Source organism: Spea bombifrons, chromosome 3 (genome assembly GCF_027358695.1).
Source record: "Spea bombifrons isolate aSpeBom1 chromosome 3, aSpeBom1.2.pri, whole genome shotgun sequence".
Lineage (NCBI taxonomy): Eukaryota > Metazoa > Chordata > Amphibia > Anura > Pelobatidae > Spea > Spea bombifrons.
In genome coordinates this window covers 80,574,043-80,595,667 of record NC_071089.1, presented here as the reverse complement: position 1 = coordinate 80,595,667, position 21,625 = coordinate 80,574,043, and the positions used below count along the sequence as shown (strand labels likewise).

Here is a 21,625-nt window from a genome sequence, read left to right as displayed (position 1 = left end):
CGGTACTAGCCCCACATTGTGATAGCGAGACAAGCGTTTGTGAAGTCTCGCTTCAGACGAACGACATGGCTTAAGCAAGTGTGTTAAGCAAGAGGAAACTTGATGCATCATTTTATATAAGTTGGTATAAAACACAAGATGTAAGGGGGACTTTTTGTGATATTGTAACATACACTGTGACATATTGGTAAGAGGCAGTGTGTCCCTCTGTAAAGAGGAGGCAGCAGTATGGTATTGGCAAGTTGACACTATTTGTGTGTGGGGGTGGCAGTGTGAAACAGTGTGTGGAGTAGCAGTGTAACACTGTTTGGGGGAAGGGTGTGCAGGACGAATCTCTGCCGCCTGTTTCCATGACAATCTCCATCTCACTCTCAGATCAGTCCCAGATCACCATGGAAACAGCAAAACTTTCCCAGCTAAGATCTAACTGCATAAAATCGGAGAAAAGGGAGGGCTGAGCTGGATGGGATTGATGAGGATTTGGTTCACCACGGAGTTACTGTAGTCACCTCTGTGATGTAACGCTTATGTGCTGTAAGGTATTAAAGCCATCAGTCATTAGCGTGCAAGCAATGTCCCCCTTTTTAATGCTTTAATATTTCAAAGACTAGAACAAGAAAAAAATATATTTCTCCTCTCTCGCTTCAACTGGATTCTGATAATTATCCATAAGTGTAACACTTAAGAAAAAAAATCCAGATCTACGGCCTCCATATTACATCTGAGAATGTTCTAGGTTCACATTTTTAGTCATACCTATGCAGCCACCCTGTACTTAAACATTGCAACAAATTTGTATACTTTGCACATATGTACAGTAACTGCCAGAGCAAACTCTAGATCTTGTAATACATATACAAAAAAACATTCCTGGCTATCCACGACAACATGACCTCTGGGCACCTCCTCTCTCTCGGCTGATAGGACAGGAAAAGACAATTAGACAGTGGTGTAACTACAGGACAGCTGCGATGGGCCCGGAGCGACCCCTGCGACCACTTGTCCCTGTTACTTTGTACTGTTCCAGGTCCAAAGGGCCCTTTCTAAACATTTTGAACTGGCACATTGAGACAGGACCGTATTGGGGACAGGAAACCCAGGTTTTACTGGCCACTAGCCTTCCAGATAATTCAGCCTTTCTCCTTCTGAGGGTTCAGTATGCAGTCCCTAGGACATCCAGGACCTGATACGCCTGAGTATCCTTCCCTATCATTATGTGTTTGATCGCATGGTGTTTGAAGTTGGTTTTAATAGCAAATGGGGGATTTATATTTATCTTCCTGCTGCTGGTGGCAGTGGTGCACAACCACAAGTGGCCACTGTCTCCATAGGCCTTTCAGATGTTGGTGCGCCGGTGGGGCCAACCCCAGACAAATCGTATGGCCATAGCTTCTAACTGGCAACTTTCAAATTTCCTGTCAAGATGGGGTGGCCCCCGAGCTGCAAGGCGTACCACCACTTCATATATGTGACCAGTTTCCTCTAAATTTTATAGTGGTAAATTTAAATTGATGGCCTTGCACTTAAAATGCCCCCAAAACCTCTCTTGCCAAGAACAATTTTAATATTAAAAATATTGTGCAAGTTTTTGTTTTTGATCAAAAACTTTTTTTTTCAGAACCCTGATTCCTTATCATACTTAATGTGGTTTACAATAGGACGACACTGTTTCATTACCTGGCAGACACTCTGACTTCATTAGCATTGTCATAAAGCATTATCTCAGTGTGGTGTTTGACCAGGGAAAGTTGCCCAAGACATCACATGACTGGCAACAATTAGAGGGTGATAAATGGAACAGCCTCTTATCAGTAGTGGTAGAGGGTAATAACAGTGAGGGAATTTGAGCTATCCTAAATCCAAGACAAGACCAAGGACTGATTAAGGGCTACAGTTTTTACATCAGGGAAAATAGGCAGACTAGAAACGAATGGGTCTTATCTGCTGTCAAATTCTATGTTTCAATGGCATCCTCCAGGTCCACTGATAATGGAAGGTTATTGGAACGAAATGAGATGTTAACCTACATTATGGTATTTAACACCGCATTTTATGCTCAGGGAGAAAAATATATATTTCTTTCCTGGTACTTTCCCTTTAAGATCAGGTCTGAGGATAAAAGAGGATTTATCATAAATAACGGAAAAAAACGTTGCATAAGTTTCATACCAAAATTAGCTTACAGTTTGAAAGGCTGAGCTGACTGACCTAATTATCAATCAAATCATGCAGTATTCATTACACATCACTTGCCTGAGTTTTCGTACATCTTTTGGCTTGTGATTTGCCAGTTGCCAACTATGGGATGCTAGACACGCTGGAATGCATGAACGGCAAGCATTTTTTTTATAATAGAATATTAAATATATAAACCAATAACACATAAAACAGAGACAAAAAGAATAAACACATACAGCAAACGGAACCGATCGATACGTATATATCTGGAGTATATATATGATTCATCATTAATAAATCACCAATAATTAATTACTTAAGTGATTAATCGCTTCTAGTTTAACAATCCAGTTTTCCTACACTTTACCGTTCAAAGGATATGTTTCATTACTTTTAGTTATACCACATTCCATTTTAGTTGGTGTTTCAATTGAGGTCATATGAATCCTAGATCACTTTTCACTTAGCTCAATCACCATCTTCCATAAAGTAATTACTTTACTACAATTCCACCATATATGTAAATATATATAAAGTATATGTCTGTTCTTTGCATCTCCAACACTTATTATTCTCAGTACGAAAAATTCTAGAAATTTTTGTAGGAACCATATACCAGTTATTTATTAATTTATATTGAGTTTCAATCAGGGATAAAGAGTGAACTTCCTTAATACTTTTGTTAAACACTTTATACCACTCTCGTTCATCTATTGATATATTTAGGGTTTTTTCTCACATTTGAATGGCTGTTGGTCTCTCGTTTTTCATTGTAATGTTTATTAACGCATTACATTTTTTGATAATTTTTTCCCCCATAGGTTGTTGAAAAATGTATTTTAACAAATCATATTTCCTCTGTTTATAATATTTCGAGAATTAAGGAAGCTTTTAATCTTGAGATATCTAAAAAAAATTCTGCTGTTGTTAAATCATATGTATCTTTAAACTGAGAGAACGACACAAATTAATTGATTTAATTGGATCTGTACACTGTAATCAGTGCCAAAATAGAAGGAACCCAGAATGTCTAAAATGAAAAATCAAAATTAGCCTCCATAATTTAACCCTGTAATGCCTGTACATTTTATCTCCATTTTACTTAAGGAAAAACTGGCTGAAAGTTCACTTCTTTGATACCGCATTAACTTATTAGAAAATATTGTGGCTGATGATAGGATGCGATGGAGCTTAACACCATTAGACATTAGGTAAGCGCTGCCTCCTCCACCTCATCTCATGTGTGCAGGAACAGAAATAAGATGTACGGTTTGTGCTTCCATTTTCCAGTAACTTCTTCATCACAGTATCTCATTCTATTCTCCACAAAATATATGAAAACAATAATAAAGGGAGATTTATTAGTTTAACTGTCACTTTATATATTAAATACAGCACAAGTTCACATGTTGGTTTAGAACCTATAGGGTTAACTCCAGATTTGCAAGAGGATCTAACAGACATGGCCCTCTTCAACCTCTGTCACCGTCTATTTCATTTTGTCATTGTGTATTTCTGTAATCAGCGCTATATAAATCAGAATATGATAATAAGGGGTCTTAACCCCACTGCAGCTGGTATAATCTGCGGGGTAAAGTGACGTGAAACAGATTGCACAGATTTCCATCCCTGCACGTTCGGGGTATCAGTCTCTGAACTACAGCCCTGCGCGGGAGAGCTTTTTTAATCCCGCTCCCGCTGATTTTTTGCCCGCTCCTCCAATGTGGGTGTTCCACTCCCGCCACACTTGTGGCCAATCCTGCCCGCTCCCGCCACATTTGTGGCCAATCCCGCCCATCTCCTTACCTGAACTGCAGAGTTCCTGCGCAGTTCCGCAAGGCTGCCTTCTCTCTGCTCCCTCACAGTGTCTCTTCTATTGCTCCGCCAGAGCACTGTAAGGGAGCAGCGTGAAGGCAGCCTTGCGGGACTGCACGGGATTACCGGGACCCGCAGGTACAGTGCCTGACCGCCCTCCAGCCCGCAGCACCAGCAAGACCACCCGCATGTTTTTTGGCAGGTCCCGCGGGACCCACCTCCCAATGCAGTCCTCTACTCTGAACCTCAAGTTGTGTCACACCCAACCCTTCCATCACATTACACAAGACAGCAAGGGAAGTGTTCAGGCCATCCTCTCTGGACAAAAGTTAAGCAACAGGGAACCTGGGTAGAGTCAAGCACCAACTTTTGTGAGAGATAAGAAACATATACCCATAGTCCATGCTGCTAAAGTATGTTCAGAATAGCCTCATGCCTATCCCATGCCACCATCTCAGTGAACCTAAACTTCTTTACATGTAAAGCGTATGGCCCTCTAGGTTTATACTGTGCCATTTGCCATAACATTTCACCTCCTATGAAATATACTTCTCTTCTTTGTTTTGTTTAACCCTTTATGTACTTAAAATGTCATATCATATCACTCTCGTCTTTCCTCCAACTGTACAAGTTAAGATATTTTAGTCTTCACTGAAAAGGCTGATTTGGGGTTAATAAGGGTGCAAATATTACACATTACTATTTTCATATAGCGATGTGTGAGTGAGACAGATCTTAGACACATAGAAACAATTGTAGAGACAATTATATGATGTCATTTTTACGACTTTACAAGCAATATGATCACAAAACATAATTCTTGCTATATCCGACAGAATGTAACTGCTATGAGAAACCTGTATTTTAAATCCACATAAAAGGTAGCTGCTGGGATCAAATGCTTACAAGTTATACACTGCGGGTAGTAGGAAACAGACAATATTGTACTGGATATCACTGTAACACTTTATATTTATTAAAGTCACTTAACTTTCATAGAAGCTGCAGCTCTTTTGTGGTCCTGTTTTTGTGGCAATGATTGGCTACTTCCAAGCATCCAGTCGAGGAAAGCTCTCTCCTTGAAATCAAAATCATTAGACCCCTCGACACCTTCCTGAGCAAGTGGTATATATCACGTATATCACATGGGCACTTAAAGCATGAGATGTGTTTGGCCAAAACTCATCACCTGCAAGCCAAAAAGCTGACAGGTGAGGAAGGAGACAAATGCATTTGGGGAGTATTCTACCAAAAATGCATGGAGAACCACACAAAAACATTAAAGTGCATACAATGGTTGGAGTGTCTCTTTAAGTAAGTTAAGTAAGCTATACCTATGTGCCAGTTTATTCTTTCTCCCAAATGTAACTGCATATACAAACAAAGAAGTGTGGCTGTAGGATGCCACGTTCCTTCTTAGTGACATGAAATGAAAATGGTTACAATTTGTCTGAATTCAGATGACTCATCTGGCAAACTGCGTGTAATTTTTCCACATGACAATATTTCATCTAAATGTACGTTTGTTTCATTTGTATGCATAGGTGTAGCAGAGAATATTTTACGGTATTAAAGCTTACATCTGACTGACCCCACTGGTAGCTGCGGAATGATTTCCCTTGAAACATGCAATCATACATTCTGTTGGTGAGAACACCGTGGGCTGTCTGATTGGCAGTTGGCCTGACACGATGTGGGTGTTCTCATCGTGCCGTTAAGCTTTTACATAAGATCCGGAGGAGATATGTGAAATATAGCAACAGAAAAGTCCTGTGGTAGACCGAAAGTATGTAACAAAATAAATAAATGGTTAGAGAATAGCAGAAAACGGAAAAAAAATGCAAAACAAGGTCCATGAAAACCACAGAAGGTAAATTAAAGAATAAAAATGGCAATGACAGCAAGTTTGAGCATCAACCAAAGAGAAGTAACAGACAGCAGAAGGGAAAACAGGTGGAGGCAAGACGAGGCAATGAGGGGGATCAGGCATGAAGCGAGAGACAGACATGATAAGTAAAACAGACAGATGATACTAAGGGTTCATTCCCATGATGAGCTATGACGTCACAAAATTCATTATGTTTTAAAAACAGTGAATTTACTAGCCTGTAATTTTAGGGTCCTCATGCCACATCAAGTATTACGGTTTTAAGAAAACCTCTTTAAAATAATTTGACACATCATTACGGCGTTCAATGAATAGAGATGGGAAAGTCTGGGTAAAAAAAATGGAAAAATAAACGTTTTTTTCCGGGAAAAAATGGAGTGTGGAATATTCTTCTTTTACAATGTTAAATAATATGTTTATGACATGGCTTTCAAACTATATTACATGAAGACCTCTATGATAGATGCAATGTGTCCACATCCAACTGGGACAAAATGCCAGTTACTTTACTTTTTCATTTGCAGTTGGTGCTAAGGTGCAAATCTGATTGGCCGATTGTGATTGCTCTCCCCGTCCAATCCATGTAGGAGGATTAGAGGAGATCCTTTGTTTTTTTTTGTGTTGATGGTTTCTTCATTCATGTTGTTGCATTTGAAGGAAAGTGGGGGTTACCTGTTCTCATGTATAGTTGAGATGTTCTTAACATATACAAACCTTGTTCCATTTGCAACAAAGAAGAAAGTTTTAAAAAGCAAATTTAGTTTATTATTTACTGAATAAGCTGTACTTTTATATAAACTGCATTTCATGTTCCCAGTGTCCCCCGGGGGGGGGGTGTTTTATTCCTGTTTTTTTTCCATGGCTTCAGAATTTCTGGAAATTTTACATCTCTATCAATGAACCAATAATTTTGTACAAAGCAATCAATAAATATGGCCCTAATGAAAACTTATCAAGGGTGGGCTGGCCAGGGGGGCAAGGCAGGTCCTAAATTATTCCCCAAGGCGTGGCCCAGGTCGGACCAGCCCATTGTAATTAATTTTTGACCCTGCTGGATAGGAACCCAGCGGGGTCACACAATGCAATGTTACATGACCATGCATTAAAATCTACACTGCTCACATATGGAAGGGGATGAGTAAGGCAGGGAAGGAGCAAGCGAGTGACAGAGAGAGGGTAAGGGAGAGGTATGTATGACTGTATGTATGTGAGAGTTTATATGTATAAGTGTGTGTGAGCATGAATGTGTATGTGTAAGTGTGTAAGAAAATGAATGTGTAAGTACGTGTGGGAGGGAGTATGTGTTTGTTAGTATGAGGGGGTAACTGTGTGTTAGAGAGTATGTGCATGTGCGTAAGTGCTGGAGAGTGAGGGGCCAGAGGGGCCACTTGGCTTTTCCTGTACCCCGGGTCAGAAGATGCCAGCCCTCCCCTAACTCTTAATGCCTATGGGCAGACAAGTGTTAAAGAACGCTGAGAGGGGGACTATGAATTGAGTGGGTATGATTGTTGTTATTAAACAGCATTTTATCACAGCATATCTCATGTTCCACCAACCTTTATGCAACTACATATTTGAAAGTGTCAAGCCAGTCTCAGATTCACATAATTCACATAAAAAGGTCATGGATGAGCCTAGAAGGATAGCCCTGAGGTTGACTATTTAGAGATTATGTAGTTGTTTGTTTACCAATATGTGTGTGTATTATTTTTACTTTTATAGATGTATATGCATGCGTGGGATGGGTTCAAACATATGTTATATAGTCTGGCCAATTTTCTTGATGTAAAGACTTACACCTTAATCAGTCTTTGGTCTCATCTTAGACTCAGGAAAGCCATATGCCAATCCCATGCATGTTGAAATTCCCTCACTGTATTCTTTTGTGCACTGCACAAACAGCTTGCCATGTTTGTCCTCAAACAGCTTAAGAGTGCCAACCTTGTCCAGGCTCACACACACTTCCACCACCATACACTCTAACCTACATAGTCGTACATGCATACGCTCTTCCTTACCCTCTACATCTTTCCCTTACTCACCCCCCCTTACCTCAGCTGCAACTTTCCCTCCTGCTCTGAGCAGCCTCACATTTAACCGTGAGGTCAGGTAATCTCATTTTACATGACCCCTGCGACCTTCATGTCTGTGCGGTGGCTGGTTATATTTAGTAATTAACGAAAAAATGTTTTTGTTTTCATTTTTTGTCTTGTAATTACGATTTCATGGTCTATTCCCTATTTATCAAATTATTGCAGAATGAGACACTCAGTGATCAGCAGCAGTGAGGATCAGAGTGAAAAGAGAGAGAAACAGTGTTTCTCCGTCTTCAAAAAATAGAAAAAATGTAATATTTAAAAATAAATATAAAAAAATTAATACAAACTACAGTGATTACATTACATCAAAAGGGGTCCAGTTCCAAGAGAGATCCCTGAGGTCTACCTCAAAAGGATTCCCAGGTAAAAAAAAAAATAAAAAAAAAAACTCTCCAAGGTTCAAAAATAATAAAAATAAAATAGTGTAGTATATAATTTTACAATACTATGCATGTGGGGCATTATTTTACTCAGGGGATGTTGTTGAGCATAAATCAAGTTTGTTTGTTTTTTTAATTAATTGGACCTAATTTCTGGAAGTTTAATTCATACTAATAGACAGACAGAAAAAAAGTGATAGATAGAAAAGCGATATCTGTCCTTGAAAGCAATATATAGTTTGTGTGCGTACACTAAACACGGAAAAGGGAAATCATGTGTGAACAAAGATGTGATAAAAATGGCTCCTGTCACTTAGGGGTGTGAAAGTGTGTAACGAGGGGTCTTAAACCTACTCCATACTAATGTGCACAATTTAACAATATCGCCCCCATGATATACAACTGAACCTTGCAAAAGCCAGTAGCCCTTGTAGTGGGATTTGCATTACACAGCAGAATCCCCTCACAGGCACCTTCTATGGTTCTCCTGCATGTCCATCACTTGCTGCACATAGCAGCAAGAAAAAGGTGAACTTCTATCCTGAGGAAACAGGTATCCGATTACAGGTGTGATCATCGAGGCCCCATAAAGCTCAGCATGCTAGACACAGTGATGGAAGTTTAGGGAGAAGTTATATGTTTCAGAACCCCTCTAATATAGAAGCCTGAACCTTTGAGACTGAAGAAGCTGGGAAACATTTGTTTTAATTGGACTTTACTTGCTTATGAGGAGGTCTCATTCACAACTTGCTATAGGAATTTTCAGGACCCTTAAAGTGAGTCTTTTGTGCTACAGCCCTGGAGAAATAAAGCAGAAGTGATTGACCTACTTTTTTCTGTATCATGTTCGGTATTATTTTTTTTTTCTTATTTGGTAGTTAATATTTTTGAGTGATTTATTCAATTAGTTGTGTAATATTGGTATTAAGTATAGCCTGTAATCACTTACATAGAGAAAATGTACTTATGATATGTAAAGTCTTTGTATGTTAAGTTGTGTAATAATGTCCACTTATTCAAGGTTAGTAGAAAAAAATATAAAAAAGTAGTTTGTGGTTGGTATTTATCAAGGAACACAGGTACCCAATACACAGTCCGTTTTTACTGTCAGCGAACAAATGAATGATGCAATTGCTTATGCTGTCCTTTTGATTCTTGTGGTCACATAAAAAGAAGAAACCCTGAGTCCCAGGCCAGTGGTGCATGCAGAGAGCATGGTATTCAGACTTGGTAAAGAGGAACTACTCTTTCAATGTTGCACCTGCAAATGGGGCACGTGTGGGTGGGTAATGACTGGTAACACGTGAAGCAGCAGCATACGTGTCCACAGGGCAGAAAAACACATTCACGTGGCTGAGAAATACAGACCACACATGTTCTGTCTGATGTCGACTCCTGGTCAGGTAACTGTTCCTCATCAAGTGTATTCTGCCAGCTTGATTCCCTCTCCTGCTTCTCCTTATGTCTGCGATATACCCGATACAAACTGAAACAAAGAAATGCAGCACCCAGAGCCCCACAAAAGATTGCTGCACTCCTCCAAAAGTAGGCTAAAGACTCCTGCTGTTGCAATATCTCATCATATCCAGCAAGAGAGAGAAAATATTTAGAACCGTTCTCAGGAGGACATAGCATCATCACTCCCTCTTTATCCAGTGATAGCTGTCCTAGTCCTGTCAGAATTGCCCCTACAGGTAAGACCTCTTCTGTCTCCAACAAACCAGTAGGCTTTTCCCCAGTGAAGTAATGCCCCAGCAGCTCTCCAAGGCCAGGGGATGAAGCTTGGAATTGTTCATGAATGGTTTCTAAGACCAGACCAGATGCATTTAAAGGACTGCATACTAGTACTGACTCTCCTGCTCCCTCTAGTGGACAGAGGTGGAAAGGGACGGAGTTTACATTCTTGTATAGCACACGTTCACACTCATTCCTGGAGAATGTGGATTAAAAAAATATGTCAGTCACATTCAATGAATTAACCACACACTAAATCTATCCTTCTGATTTAAGACAATAGTCTTACCCAGATCCTCCATTGGGGACAAAGACAACTTTCCTTTTCTACAGATACAACAAGGCTAACACTCCCCAAAGACAGGGATGATGGATCTCAACCTATTAAATGTAGGTATCTAATGTACTTTCACATACGGTATTCAACATGTCTCTCCTTAATCACACTGGCTGACTCTTCAGCATACTGTCAGTGGCAATGTCCTTGAATATTAGCCTCACCAGCTCCTTGTCAGGCTGTTCCACAATAGTCGGTGCTCAATCACCTGGTGTCTCTGGATTACAGCTTGGAAATGTGGATAATTCTGACTGTGGAGTGCAGTATCCACAGCTTCTACCACACCTGGAAGACATGGAAATGATGCATATAATTACACCGCATAAACAAACCTGGTATGTGGGCATGTACCTGGGGTGCACATCTGAACTATTCACCTGTTTATATTTGTGCACATCTAACCCCATCAAACCCCATAAAAAAGGCTAAATTAATTGATTTGAGAAATTATTTCCTCTCTATAATTGAAGCTGGAATATACAAACACTAGTCAAGCAGTAATCAGTGACAACACATACTAGAGCAAAGTATTAACAACCATATTCCCGGGATCAAATGATAAGTATCATCACTCACCCTCCAGTGCCACATAGCCGAGTTCTTGATCCGGAGCGGACTCAAGTTTACTTCTTAGGTTGCCATCAACCTGCAGTTTGTGAGCATCCTGGAACCAAAAAAATAATGAATGGAGGACATGGAAGCATTTGGAAAGCCTGCGTGCATCTCAACCTCTGCAAAATTTTTTGCATACACAATCATTAATGGTTATTAATTAATAAATATTTCTTGGAGCCCTAACTCATCAGCAAGGAGCACTTTGTGGAAATACGATAGCGATATGAGAAACTCCCATATAGCCAAGCGGACAGGTGCTATAGAGCTGAAACCTTATTTTATTACACAGTTTATATCTGTATGAAAACAAGTAGGGTGTGAATGCATCCGTCACAACAAAAAGGGTAACGCCATCTAAAATATGGAATTATTTATTTGCCTATTTCATTTGGCATTTTCACACGTAGCTATTTTCTTATGTATGCATTAGTAAGTACCAAAACATGATTATATACATATATATTTATTTTTTTAATATATATTAGACACAAGCAGTTAATGATATCAGTTTGTTTTGCTGGTAGTATCCCTTTAAGGGAGAACCAGATATAGTATTTGGTATAAACACACTTCCTGTGTCTGGGGTGTCAATCAATAGACTGGTACAAGGGTGCGGGTGATGGGGGTCGCTTTAAAGAGATGGCATCACCTGGATACGGCTCACTGTGGCCAGCTGCCTTCGGTACAGATAGTAGAAGAGACCCGTCAGAGCCAGACCGGAGCCCACACACACGGTATCTAGGGCAAACAGCTCCATGCTGCTCGGGAAGTGCGGGTAACTCAGGATTCAAACATACTTCACAGGCGCAGCCGCCCCATGGACGTAACTCCAACGCCCTATGTCACTTCTAGAGGTGAACTCTAAAGAGGGTATGTTACAAAACTACATCTCCCGGCATTCCGAGCCCTTGGAACTACATCTCCCAGCATTCCGAGACCTCGGAACTACATTTCCGGGCATTCCGAGCCCTCGGAATTACATTTCCGGGCATTCCGAGTCCTTGGAACTACATTTCCGGGCATTCCGAGCCCTTGGGACTACAATTCCCGGCATTCCGAGCCCTTGGAACTACTGTTCCCGGCATTCTGCGTGTCAAAGCTCGTCTTCGTGTAACAGTTCAGTACAAGCCGGTTAATAAAGTAACGTAAAATGAGTAATGAGGAGACATGACACACTCTGTGACAGACACTTGGTTTTTAAGGGTTTCTGAGGACATTGAGGCATATGCTCTTTGCAGCAGGTAGTAGCTGCCTCTTACCAGATCATTTTATTGAAAGCATGGTTCAAATTTTTGATACGATTAAGTAAGAGTGCAACAACTATATGGTGCTGCCACAAAGAAAATAGATTTACGTACTTCCCAACGGTTCAGAGGGCCGAAAAAGGACACCTTTGTTGAAGGAGGTGTGGATAAGGCAGTTAGAAGCAAGTGTTTGAAACAATTTATTTTAGAAACTGTTTAAATACATGTTCTGTTGTTTCTGTTTGGATTATTTGTAAGTTTTAGGGCTGTAGAACACTACGATGCACTCATACCCACCAAACATTCTGAGAAAATGTCTTTCGAAAGTTAATTTATTATCGGAAATGCGCCAGGCAGGCTGTTTAGGGGGGCCAGAAGTGGCGCAGGCAGGTTGCTTCAGGGGCAGAGTTGGCACAGGTAGGCTGCTTCAGGGGCAAAAGTGGCACAGGGAGGCTGATCAGGGGCAGCGGTGGCACAGGTAGGCTGTTTTACGGGCAGCAGTGGCACAGGCAGACTGTTTTAAGGGCAGCGGTGGCACAGGCCTATAACTTGCATAAAACATTGGGTATTTCTAAACTATGGACGGATATTTAGCAGTTTTTTTTATTAGTTTCCTTTACATAAGTAAAAGATTTTTCAAACAAGTGAGATTGTTTTCAATTGTTCATCATATTTCTATTTATTTAGTTAGATGATATGATCAAAAAAATCTGATGAAAACCCTTCTTGTCACGAAACAAACAATAAATAACGTGTGGGTACACTAAATAGGAGAGGAGAAAATTACAACTGAACACGAGCACCGCAATACCCTCCTTTATGTTTCTAAATTGGCATATACTAGTAGAAGTGATTCTACTAAGATAGCAACAATGTTTCAAAAATGGCTTTTTATACATAACCCTTGTCTCTAGGTCACTGTGAATTTCCCAGATATGTTAACTAATGTAATAATGTCCAATTGATTTTCTCAGGGACTGTAAAATTCTAACTACTAGCCATGTGACAGGCATTTACTGTATGCTGTATAGTGGTTTCTGCCAACAAACTTTGATTTATCAACTAATCTCTTTACATACATTATATACCAGGGCTCGACAAATCCCAGGCGCCAGGTCGCCATGGCGACTCAGAATTTTGTCCTGGCGCCTAGGAGTTTGTCAGCCACAAAAAAATGCCTCCGCGTCACCACGCGGGGGCGCTGCTGCTGCTGTCTGCCCAGGAGTCTGGGCAGACAGCACAGCCACTCAGAGCCCGCCCCCGAGCCTGAGATCACTCCCACGGAGTGATCCTGTAGGCTGAAACCGCGATTGCAGGAAAACCTGCAATAGCGTTTTCAGCTGCCACAGGCAGCTTCAGGAAAGGGGTTTCAGTGTTGATTGGGTCCCCACACAAGTGTGGGGACCTGACACAACACCCCGCTGCTGCCTGATCGCTCCATGAGAGCAACAGGGCAGCGTTAACCCCTTCAATGCCGCGATCGCGGCATTTAGGGGTTAATTCCCGTTTTGTATGGGGCTCTGCTGCTGGTGGTCTGCCTGGAAGCCCAGGCAGGCCAGCAACAGCAAAAACGAGCCCCCCCCCCACAAGCCCTTTGATGACTCCTGTAGGCACGGAAGCCTACAGCGGTCATCAGAGACTCCCCCTGCAATAGCTGGTCTATAGACCAGCAATTGCGTCCCAGCTGCCAGAGGCAGCTTCAGGGACAGGGGAGAGGGTTCTTCGGTCTCCACATGAGTGTGGGGACCTGACACAACACCCCCCTGCTGCCTGATCGCTCCATGAGAGCGACAGTGCAGCGTTAAGCGCTTCAATTCCACAATTGTGTATAACACATTCGTGGCATTGCAGGGGTTAACATTTGTCCCCACAATCTTGTGGGGACTAAATATCAGTCAATGCTGTGCTCCAATGGAAAATCAGCATTGAAAGCGTTAAAAAAATATATATATATCAAAAAAAAAAAAACAGCACTGACCTGAAAGTCCAGGGTTCCTCCAGGTCAAATGCTGTGAGTTTAGTAAGTGGGCTGATGATGATCAGATCACTCCTGACCAACTGTTAGTTTAAAAAAAAATCCTGGCTCCTAACTTTTTTAGCTGGCGCCTAGATTCACAACAAATTTGTCAAGCCCTGTTATATACAATATAGAAAACACATCATGGTGGTATCCCATCCTGCACATGATGAAATCGGAGGGACTGACTATTAATGACCATGGAATCACTGGCTGAAATGTAGAGGGGACTCCAAAAAAAGAAACTCCATCTACTCCTCCATCTGTTTTGGAGATGTTTAGTTTAAACATTAACCTCATGAAAGCGAAGAGCTATGATTTAGGGTGGCAGTGTCAGGGACCTGGGTCCATACAGACAACTAAAATGACCCAGAGCGCCCAAAGATGGTGCTCAGGAGATATTGCGCAGTAGCAGAGTTGGACAGGGCCTGGTTCAGGGCGACTGCACTCTCCAGGGTGTTGAGCACCTAGGGTTGTGCGGCCACATACCAGGGCCCTCACATAGCAGCGGATGTTGTCCAGAACAAAACAAAGATATCCTGCAGGCACCCTGGAGCAGGCATGAGACATAGTTTAACAGAGTAATGTGCAGGATGCTGCAGGCTGGGAGTAGGGAAGCTAAGCAGAGTAACAGCAGGAACATAGCAAGCAAGGGGGACAGAGCGAGCAAGAGGACAGACCAAAGAACAGGGAGACCGAGCAAGAAACATAGCCAGACAAGACATACATGATACAGGACACAACAAAGGACAGGGAACAAGTCAAGGAACACAAGGGATGGAGTGAGGAGCCAAGATCAGTGGCGTCTCCAGCTTTCATATTTAGGGGGGGCACATGGGGGGCCAGGGACCAAAGTAGGGGGGCCAATTATAAAACGGTACATATACACTATATATATATATATATATATATATATATATATATATATATATATATATATATATATATATATATATACACACACACGTTAGGCAGTTATTTCTCATTCTTTAATATTAGCCCCTGCTTACAATATATATAAATATTACACCCTGCTTCTGATATATATTAATATTAACCCCTGCTGCGGATATATATTGATATTAGCCCCTGCTGCGGATATATACTTATATTATACCCTGCTGCCGATATACATAAAAATTATACCCTGCTGCCGATATATATTAATATTTTTTTTTTTGTAAATTCTCCGTTTATTGACAGATTTATGGTAGAAGACAACAGATTGTAACACATTGCTGCAGGGAGGTACATAATGAATACAGTCAATATAAGGCATACAGTAAGACCGTGGAAAACAAAGCATTCATAGGGCAGTAAAAATCCAATGGAAAGATGATAACTTTAAAATGTAACATACTTGTACCAATGAGAAGGTCACACGTGCATGAGTAGCCCCAAGCGACGGACTAGGGAGTAAACATAAACAAGTAAAGCTTCCCTCATGGATCACAGGCTTTGATGGAATTACCAATTGTGAAGAATGAGCATCCCAAACAGCTAGAGAACAATCAAGTCGTACGGAAGTATCGGAGAACCATGGCTGGGTAAACATAACACTGTAGGAACCCAGTATTACAACAAAGAAAAGAAAAAAAAAAACGGGGAAAATAAAGGGACGAAAAGCGATGCGTGTATTGGTGTTAACAGCTGTCAAAGTGAAGGTGTACTCGGGACGTCACTATCAGGCAGATGCAGGGCCATACATGAGGTAGGGACAGAACCCAGAAAGGGTGGACCGGAGGACGCAGACCAGGAGGGAATACAGTCAATGTAGTAGCTCAGGGAATCTCTGGGAGGAAGTGAGATCCTTCCACCAGAACCAGCGCCGATTATATTGAAACTCCTTGCCTCGGGACGCCCAAACCAACTCCTCCATATGTGAAATAAATTGCACCTTACTGAGCCATATTTGTATAGGGGGGGTTACTTTCTTCCTCCAAAAGAGAGGGATGACAGCCTTGGCGGCACACAGGATGTGGTAGGAGACCGAATGTTTATATGAAGTGACTGAGAGGGAGGTGTGATGCAGCAAAGCTGCCTCCGGGGTTAGGATAAGAGCCGGGTCAGACACCTCTCGTAATACACGCTCCACAACCTTCCAATACGGTACAACCAGTGGGCAATCCCACCAGATGTGCAGGAAGGTGCCCGGTCCCCCCTCACATCTCCAGCAAAGGTCGGGTATATCAGAAATAAATCTATGAAGGTCATGAGGAACACGGTACCACCTAATAAGCAGCTTGTAGGAGGCCTCTTGTATTTTACTAGCCAATGCACCCTTGTGTGTTAGATGAATGATTTTATCCCAGTCCTCGTCAGACGAGATGTGGGGGAGGTCTCGTTCCCAAAGGGCTAGGAAATACGGTTTGGACTTGGTGTCCAAGGCAAGTAACATGGAGTATAACACTGACATCAGATGGGCCGGTTCAGAGGAGGCGGTGCATAAGTGTTCAAAGTCCGTCAAAGGTCTACAGTAGTCAGAGCGGCGAGGCAGAGAGGTAATGAAGTGTGAAAGTTGAAGATAAAAGAAAGTGTCCTGTGCGTGCGGCGGGCGAGTGCCCAACAACTCCCTCATGGGTTTCACAGCGCTGCCCGCATAGGCATGGTGAAAACGCAGTGTACCCACAGGGGAGGGCGAAAAACGAGCCGCACGGCCAGTGAGGTACCCGGGCGGGAAAGCAGGATTATCAGAAAGAGGATATAAGGGGCTAGGCTGGGCTAAAAGGCGCCCCTGAGAAATGTACTTTTTAAAGATACGGAGAGTTGGTGAGATGGTGGGGTGTCTGATGTTAGTGGTGCGGCCCAATACAGTCGGCAACCACGGGAAGGCATGGATAGGATGGGGCAGCATCTCCCCCTCCAGCAAAACCCACTGTTTGGGGGAGCGGATCGTCCACTCAATCACCCTACGCAGATGAGCTGCGTGATAATACAATTCCAAATGAGGAACCCCCAGCCCCCCACAGAGTTTAGGGCGAACGAGGTGAGCGAAGGCGAGGCGGTGCGAGCTGGAGGACCAAATATACTTCAGAAAAGTACGGTGACACTGTTTGAAATAGGCCCGAGGAATGAAAATTGGCAATGTATGGAATAAATATAAAAACCTCGGCAAAATATTCATTTTAATAACGGAGACTCTTCCGAACCATGACACATGCGGGAAAGACCATCCGCGCAGGTCTCTGGACACCCTATCCAAAAGGGGGAGAAAGTTGAGGGAAAATAATAGAGAAAGGTCTTCCGGGATCAGCAGTCCCAGGAATTTAAAGTGAGTATCACACCATTTGATGGGGAAACGCTGGCGAAGGGTACATGCGACAGAGGTCGGAATCCGTATTCCCAAAATTTCGGATTTCTCCAAATTTATTTTATAGTTGGAGAACTTGCAATAAGTCTCCAGCTCAATAAGAAAACTAGAGAGAGACAAAACGGGGTCCGTCAACATGCCCAACATATCATCAGCAAATAGAGCTAATTTATGTTCTACACCCGAGACCTTAACCCCTCTAATGTCGGGATTGGCGCGTATGGCGTTTGCGAGAGGTTCCATAGCAATGATGAAAAGGAGGGGAGAGAGGGGGCATCCCTGGCGTGTGCCATTAGACAGGACCACGGGCTCCGAAAGGGAACCGTTGACCCGAATTCGAGCGGTCGGGTTAAAGTAGAGGGCGGATATCCAATTACAAAACGTCCGTCCAAGACCCAAATGCCGGAGAGCCTGGAAGAGATAGGGCCAAGAGACCCTATCAAAGGCTTTCTCCGCATCAGTGGAGACCAAGATCATAGGGGTATCGTGGCGTTTAGCATAAGTAATCACATCAAGCACCCGAATGGTATTATCACGTGCCTCATATATATTAATATTTGACCCTGCTACCAGTATATATTAATATTAGCCCCTACTGCCAATATATACTATTAGTCCCTTCAGCCAATATATATAAAATTAGCCCCTGCAGCCAATATATATTAATATTAGCTCCTGCTGCCGATATATATATAAATACTAGACCCTGCTGCCAATATGAATATAAATACTAGACCCTGCTGCCAATAAATATTAATATTAGCCCCTGCTGCCAATATATGTTAATATCTCCATCTCCCTCCCTATCTATCCAATCTATCCCCTCTCCCTCCCAATCTATCCTATCTACCCCCTCTCCCTCCCAATCTATCCTATCTATCCCCTCTCCCTCCCAATCTATCCTATCTACCCCCTCTCCCTCCCAATCTATCCTATCTATCCCCTCTCCCTCCCAATCTATCCTATCTATCCCCTCTCCCTCCCAATCTATCCTATCTATCCCCTCTCCCTCCCAATCTATCCTAACTACCCCCTCTCCCTCCCAATCTATCCTAACTACCCCCTCTCCCTCCCAATCTATCCTAACTACCCCCTCTCCCTCCCAATCTATCCTATCTACCCCTCTCTCCCTCCCAATCTATCCCTATCTACCTCTTCTCACTTCCTATCTACCTCTTTTCACTCTCTAACCCCCTCCTAACTTTCTACCCCCCTTTGAAGATCACTTACCTTGGGCTTGTAGAAGTCCAGTGTGGGATCGCGAGGTCTCTGTCTACCTGGTTCTGCCGCAGTGTGCGCGGCTTCATTGCTGAGCGCCGGATATGACATCATATACCGGCGCTCGGCTTGAAATGCCGGCACTGCGACCAAGGCAGAGGCCTCGCGGTCGCGGAGAAGAGTGAGAGGCGCCGAACGTTGGCTGAGAACTTATTCCTCAGCAACCGCTCGGCGCCTCTCTCTCTCCTCCGGATCTATTAAAAAAAAAAAAAAGACGGCGTTTCAATTGGGGGGGCACACCGGGGGGCACAGCATGATGTAGGGGGGGGCATGGCCCCCTCTGACCCCCCCCTCTTGACGCCACTGGCCAAGATCCTCAGACTCTTCTCCTTTAAGCAAGGATAGGATATTTTAAACTGGGACATGGGGAGAGGAGAGAGGAACAGTGTACATCAATTTGCCCATATAAATTATGTTTACTCTTTTATTCACAATCATTAATTCTCTCACTCATTCCCACAAATCATTTACACATATTCATGAATGCATTTTCAAAAATAGTTCACGCAATTCATTCACACATTCATTAATTCTCACTCATTCAAACAATTCATCCACAAATCAATTCATACTCTCATTCATTCACACAATTCATCCACACATTAATTCACTCTCTCACTCTTATTTCAATATTTTTACTATCCCCCTTTCTAAAAACTTTTTCATGAGCGACTGCTTGGTGCCTCTCTCTCCTTCCACACACCCCAAAGGCCGGCCCTGTCAGTCGCCAACCCGCATGCATTTCCGTTGTGCTACGGGAAGCAGGTTTGGGAGGTGAATGCCCGTACAGAGACTGGAGGCAGCATGCTCTTTTAGGTATTACCCTCTATTCTCTTCATAGTCCTGGCAGCTAATCCATCCCTCTTTCCTCTCCACATTCTGTTAGGTCCAGGCTGAGGCTCCATGCCAGGCATCCAGGACAGTAGATTGTAATTATTGTAATAAGCAAAAAAAGTCCCAAAATCCTCAGCACCAGGCCCACGATGCTCTTTGAAAATGAAAGGAAACAATAAATAACTGCAGAACATAAACACTATATAGCGTAGTAAGTAGACAAATGTGGAGGATATAGAATAGCCCTTTAGGAAGGATCTGTGTTCTTCTTGGATATGGACTCAAGGCAGTATACGTAGAAGACAGAAAGCCGTAAGGTAAGCAGAAAAATATTTATTCGATAATAAGTAAAGTTTTTTTCACTGTGACCGTATACCTAATCTATATAGAACCGTCTCCCCAAAGGCAGATATCGGTCCCCAATGGCTCCGTGTACTTCCGACGCCGAGTCCGTCGACGTGGCGGCACTGCTCACGTGCACATGGCAGCCACTGGTGTGTGGCGGCACTGCTTAGGTGCACATGGTGGCTACTGGTGTGTGGCAGCACTGCTCGGGTGCGTGTGGCGGCACTGCTCAGGTGTGTGGGAGTCAATGGTGGATTACAGAGTAAGAAGAAAAAGCAAATCAAGAAGTAGTGGGATCCCAGAGATGAATGGGCACACAAAATCAACCCTGACCACTGTATCTCTAATTATATCTGTAGTTTCAGGATGTTATGCTCCCAGCCAGGTAAAGATCCCCATAGTGAACCCTAACGTATCTATACGAGGAAAATAGTATTAATTTCCAAAACAATGTGTTAATCCCTCTAGCATTCAAACAGATACATACTGTCAACCTGAAGCAGTCAATCTAATCTAAATGAGAACATGCAACGTGTCAGGCAGACTGTTACCCCCAGGAGCCAGATGGCACCACCCAGCATTCTCTGCAATGTAACCCCCAGGTGCCCGACTCTTTTGTCTTTCGTCTTATCAATGAAATGCTTTCTTCAGACAGAGGCAGATTCTGCTTAGTTTATTAGACATGTAAAAATAAAAACATTTTCACAGATACACAGTAATGGAGAAGCCATGAGCATTCAGTAAGAGTAACATTGTCTAATGGAGTAGCATGCATTTCTCATCTACGCACCCAGTCTAAACAATGGGTTCCTGCAATTGTTTTTTTATTTTAGTTAATCTCAAGTTGCTGTGTGAGTCTGGAATGGGCTGCGTGATACAGTACATGGGGGTATAGTTCCCATTATCTAGGTGCCCCATCATAACTATTGCCCTGGGTCATGCCTTTCATGGATGATATGCCTGAACCCATCAGTTCCTCCATTGAGACGTGCACCTACCTTGCTAAAGCAGGTCCTAATGCTACCTGACTCTGCTCACAATTTAAATACAAGGACTACTAGAACACAATGCATAGCGTGACTGAGCAACGGCGAGCAGTAGTTTCACAGGCCTTGAATCCTTATAAAGCGAGCTTGTGCTGAATGCTCAAGCTGTTATTGACTCACCACAAACATTTCTAGTGGTTTACAAATAAGATGGTTGCCTCCTGAGTAAATACCTTAGATCCCTCATAAGACACACAGTTTATATGGGTAAAAAGTGGCAGATGTCACAGTGTGTGAGGTAGGTGTAGGGGGGAGTGGGTGGTGGAACTACCAACATAACAAGTGAATCTTGAAAGGCAATAGGTAAACAGTAGTAAAGTTACTACCCCAGTCTTGTCAACTGTTAATTCCTAATGCCAACCCTTTGGATAGAGTTGAATTACTTATCTGCATACCTGGTGTACCACAGAGGCTCGTGGAATCACAGCTGATTAGCAGCCCTCTGGAGTGGTGTTTGCCTCTTCACGTGACTATCCCCACTGCCTCCCACAAGGAGCCAGAGGGG

The 21,625-nt window shown here is 42.7% G+C and overlaps 1 protein-coding gene across 1 annotated transcript; it reads right to left on the bottom strand.

Moving 5' to 3' along the window:
* Positions 1 to 9,242: 9,242 nt before the first annotated feature.
* On the bottom strand, positions 9,243 to 11,941 carry LOC128484330 (mitochondrial ubiquitin ligase activator of nfkb 1-A-like). The gene is made up of 4 exons (XM_053460670.1): positions 11,696 to 11,941; positions 11,008 to 11,095; positions 10,596 to 10,716; positions 9,243 to 10,290 (listed from the first exon to the last, which is right to left on the bottom strand). Exons 1-4 carry the CDS (start codon positions 11,801 to 11,803, stop codon positions 9,582 to 9,584), a joined length of 1,026 nt encoding a protein of 341 aa, XP_053316645.1. The 5' UTR covers positions 11,804 to 11,941; the 3' UTR covers positions 9,243 to 9,581.
* Between the last annotated feature and the right edge of the window lie 9,684 nt (positions 11,942 to 21,625).

Excerpts from the sequence above, each read along its gene's own strand:
- LOC128484330 (XM_053460670.1), bottom strand. The coding sequence starts at position 11,803 with ATGGAGCTGTTTGCCCTAGATACCGTGTGTGTGGGCTCCGGTCTGGCT. Across the intron at positions 10,717-11,007 it reads CGGCTATGTGGCACTGGAGG|GTGTGGTAGAAGCTGTGGAT; the intron begins GTGAGTGATGAT and ends CATGTCTTCCAG. Across the intron at positions 10,291-10,595 it reads AACAGCCTGACAAGGAGCTG|GAATGAGTGTGAACGTGTGC; the intron begins GTGAGGCTAATA and ends CACATTCTCCAG.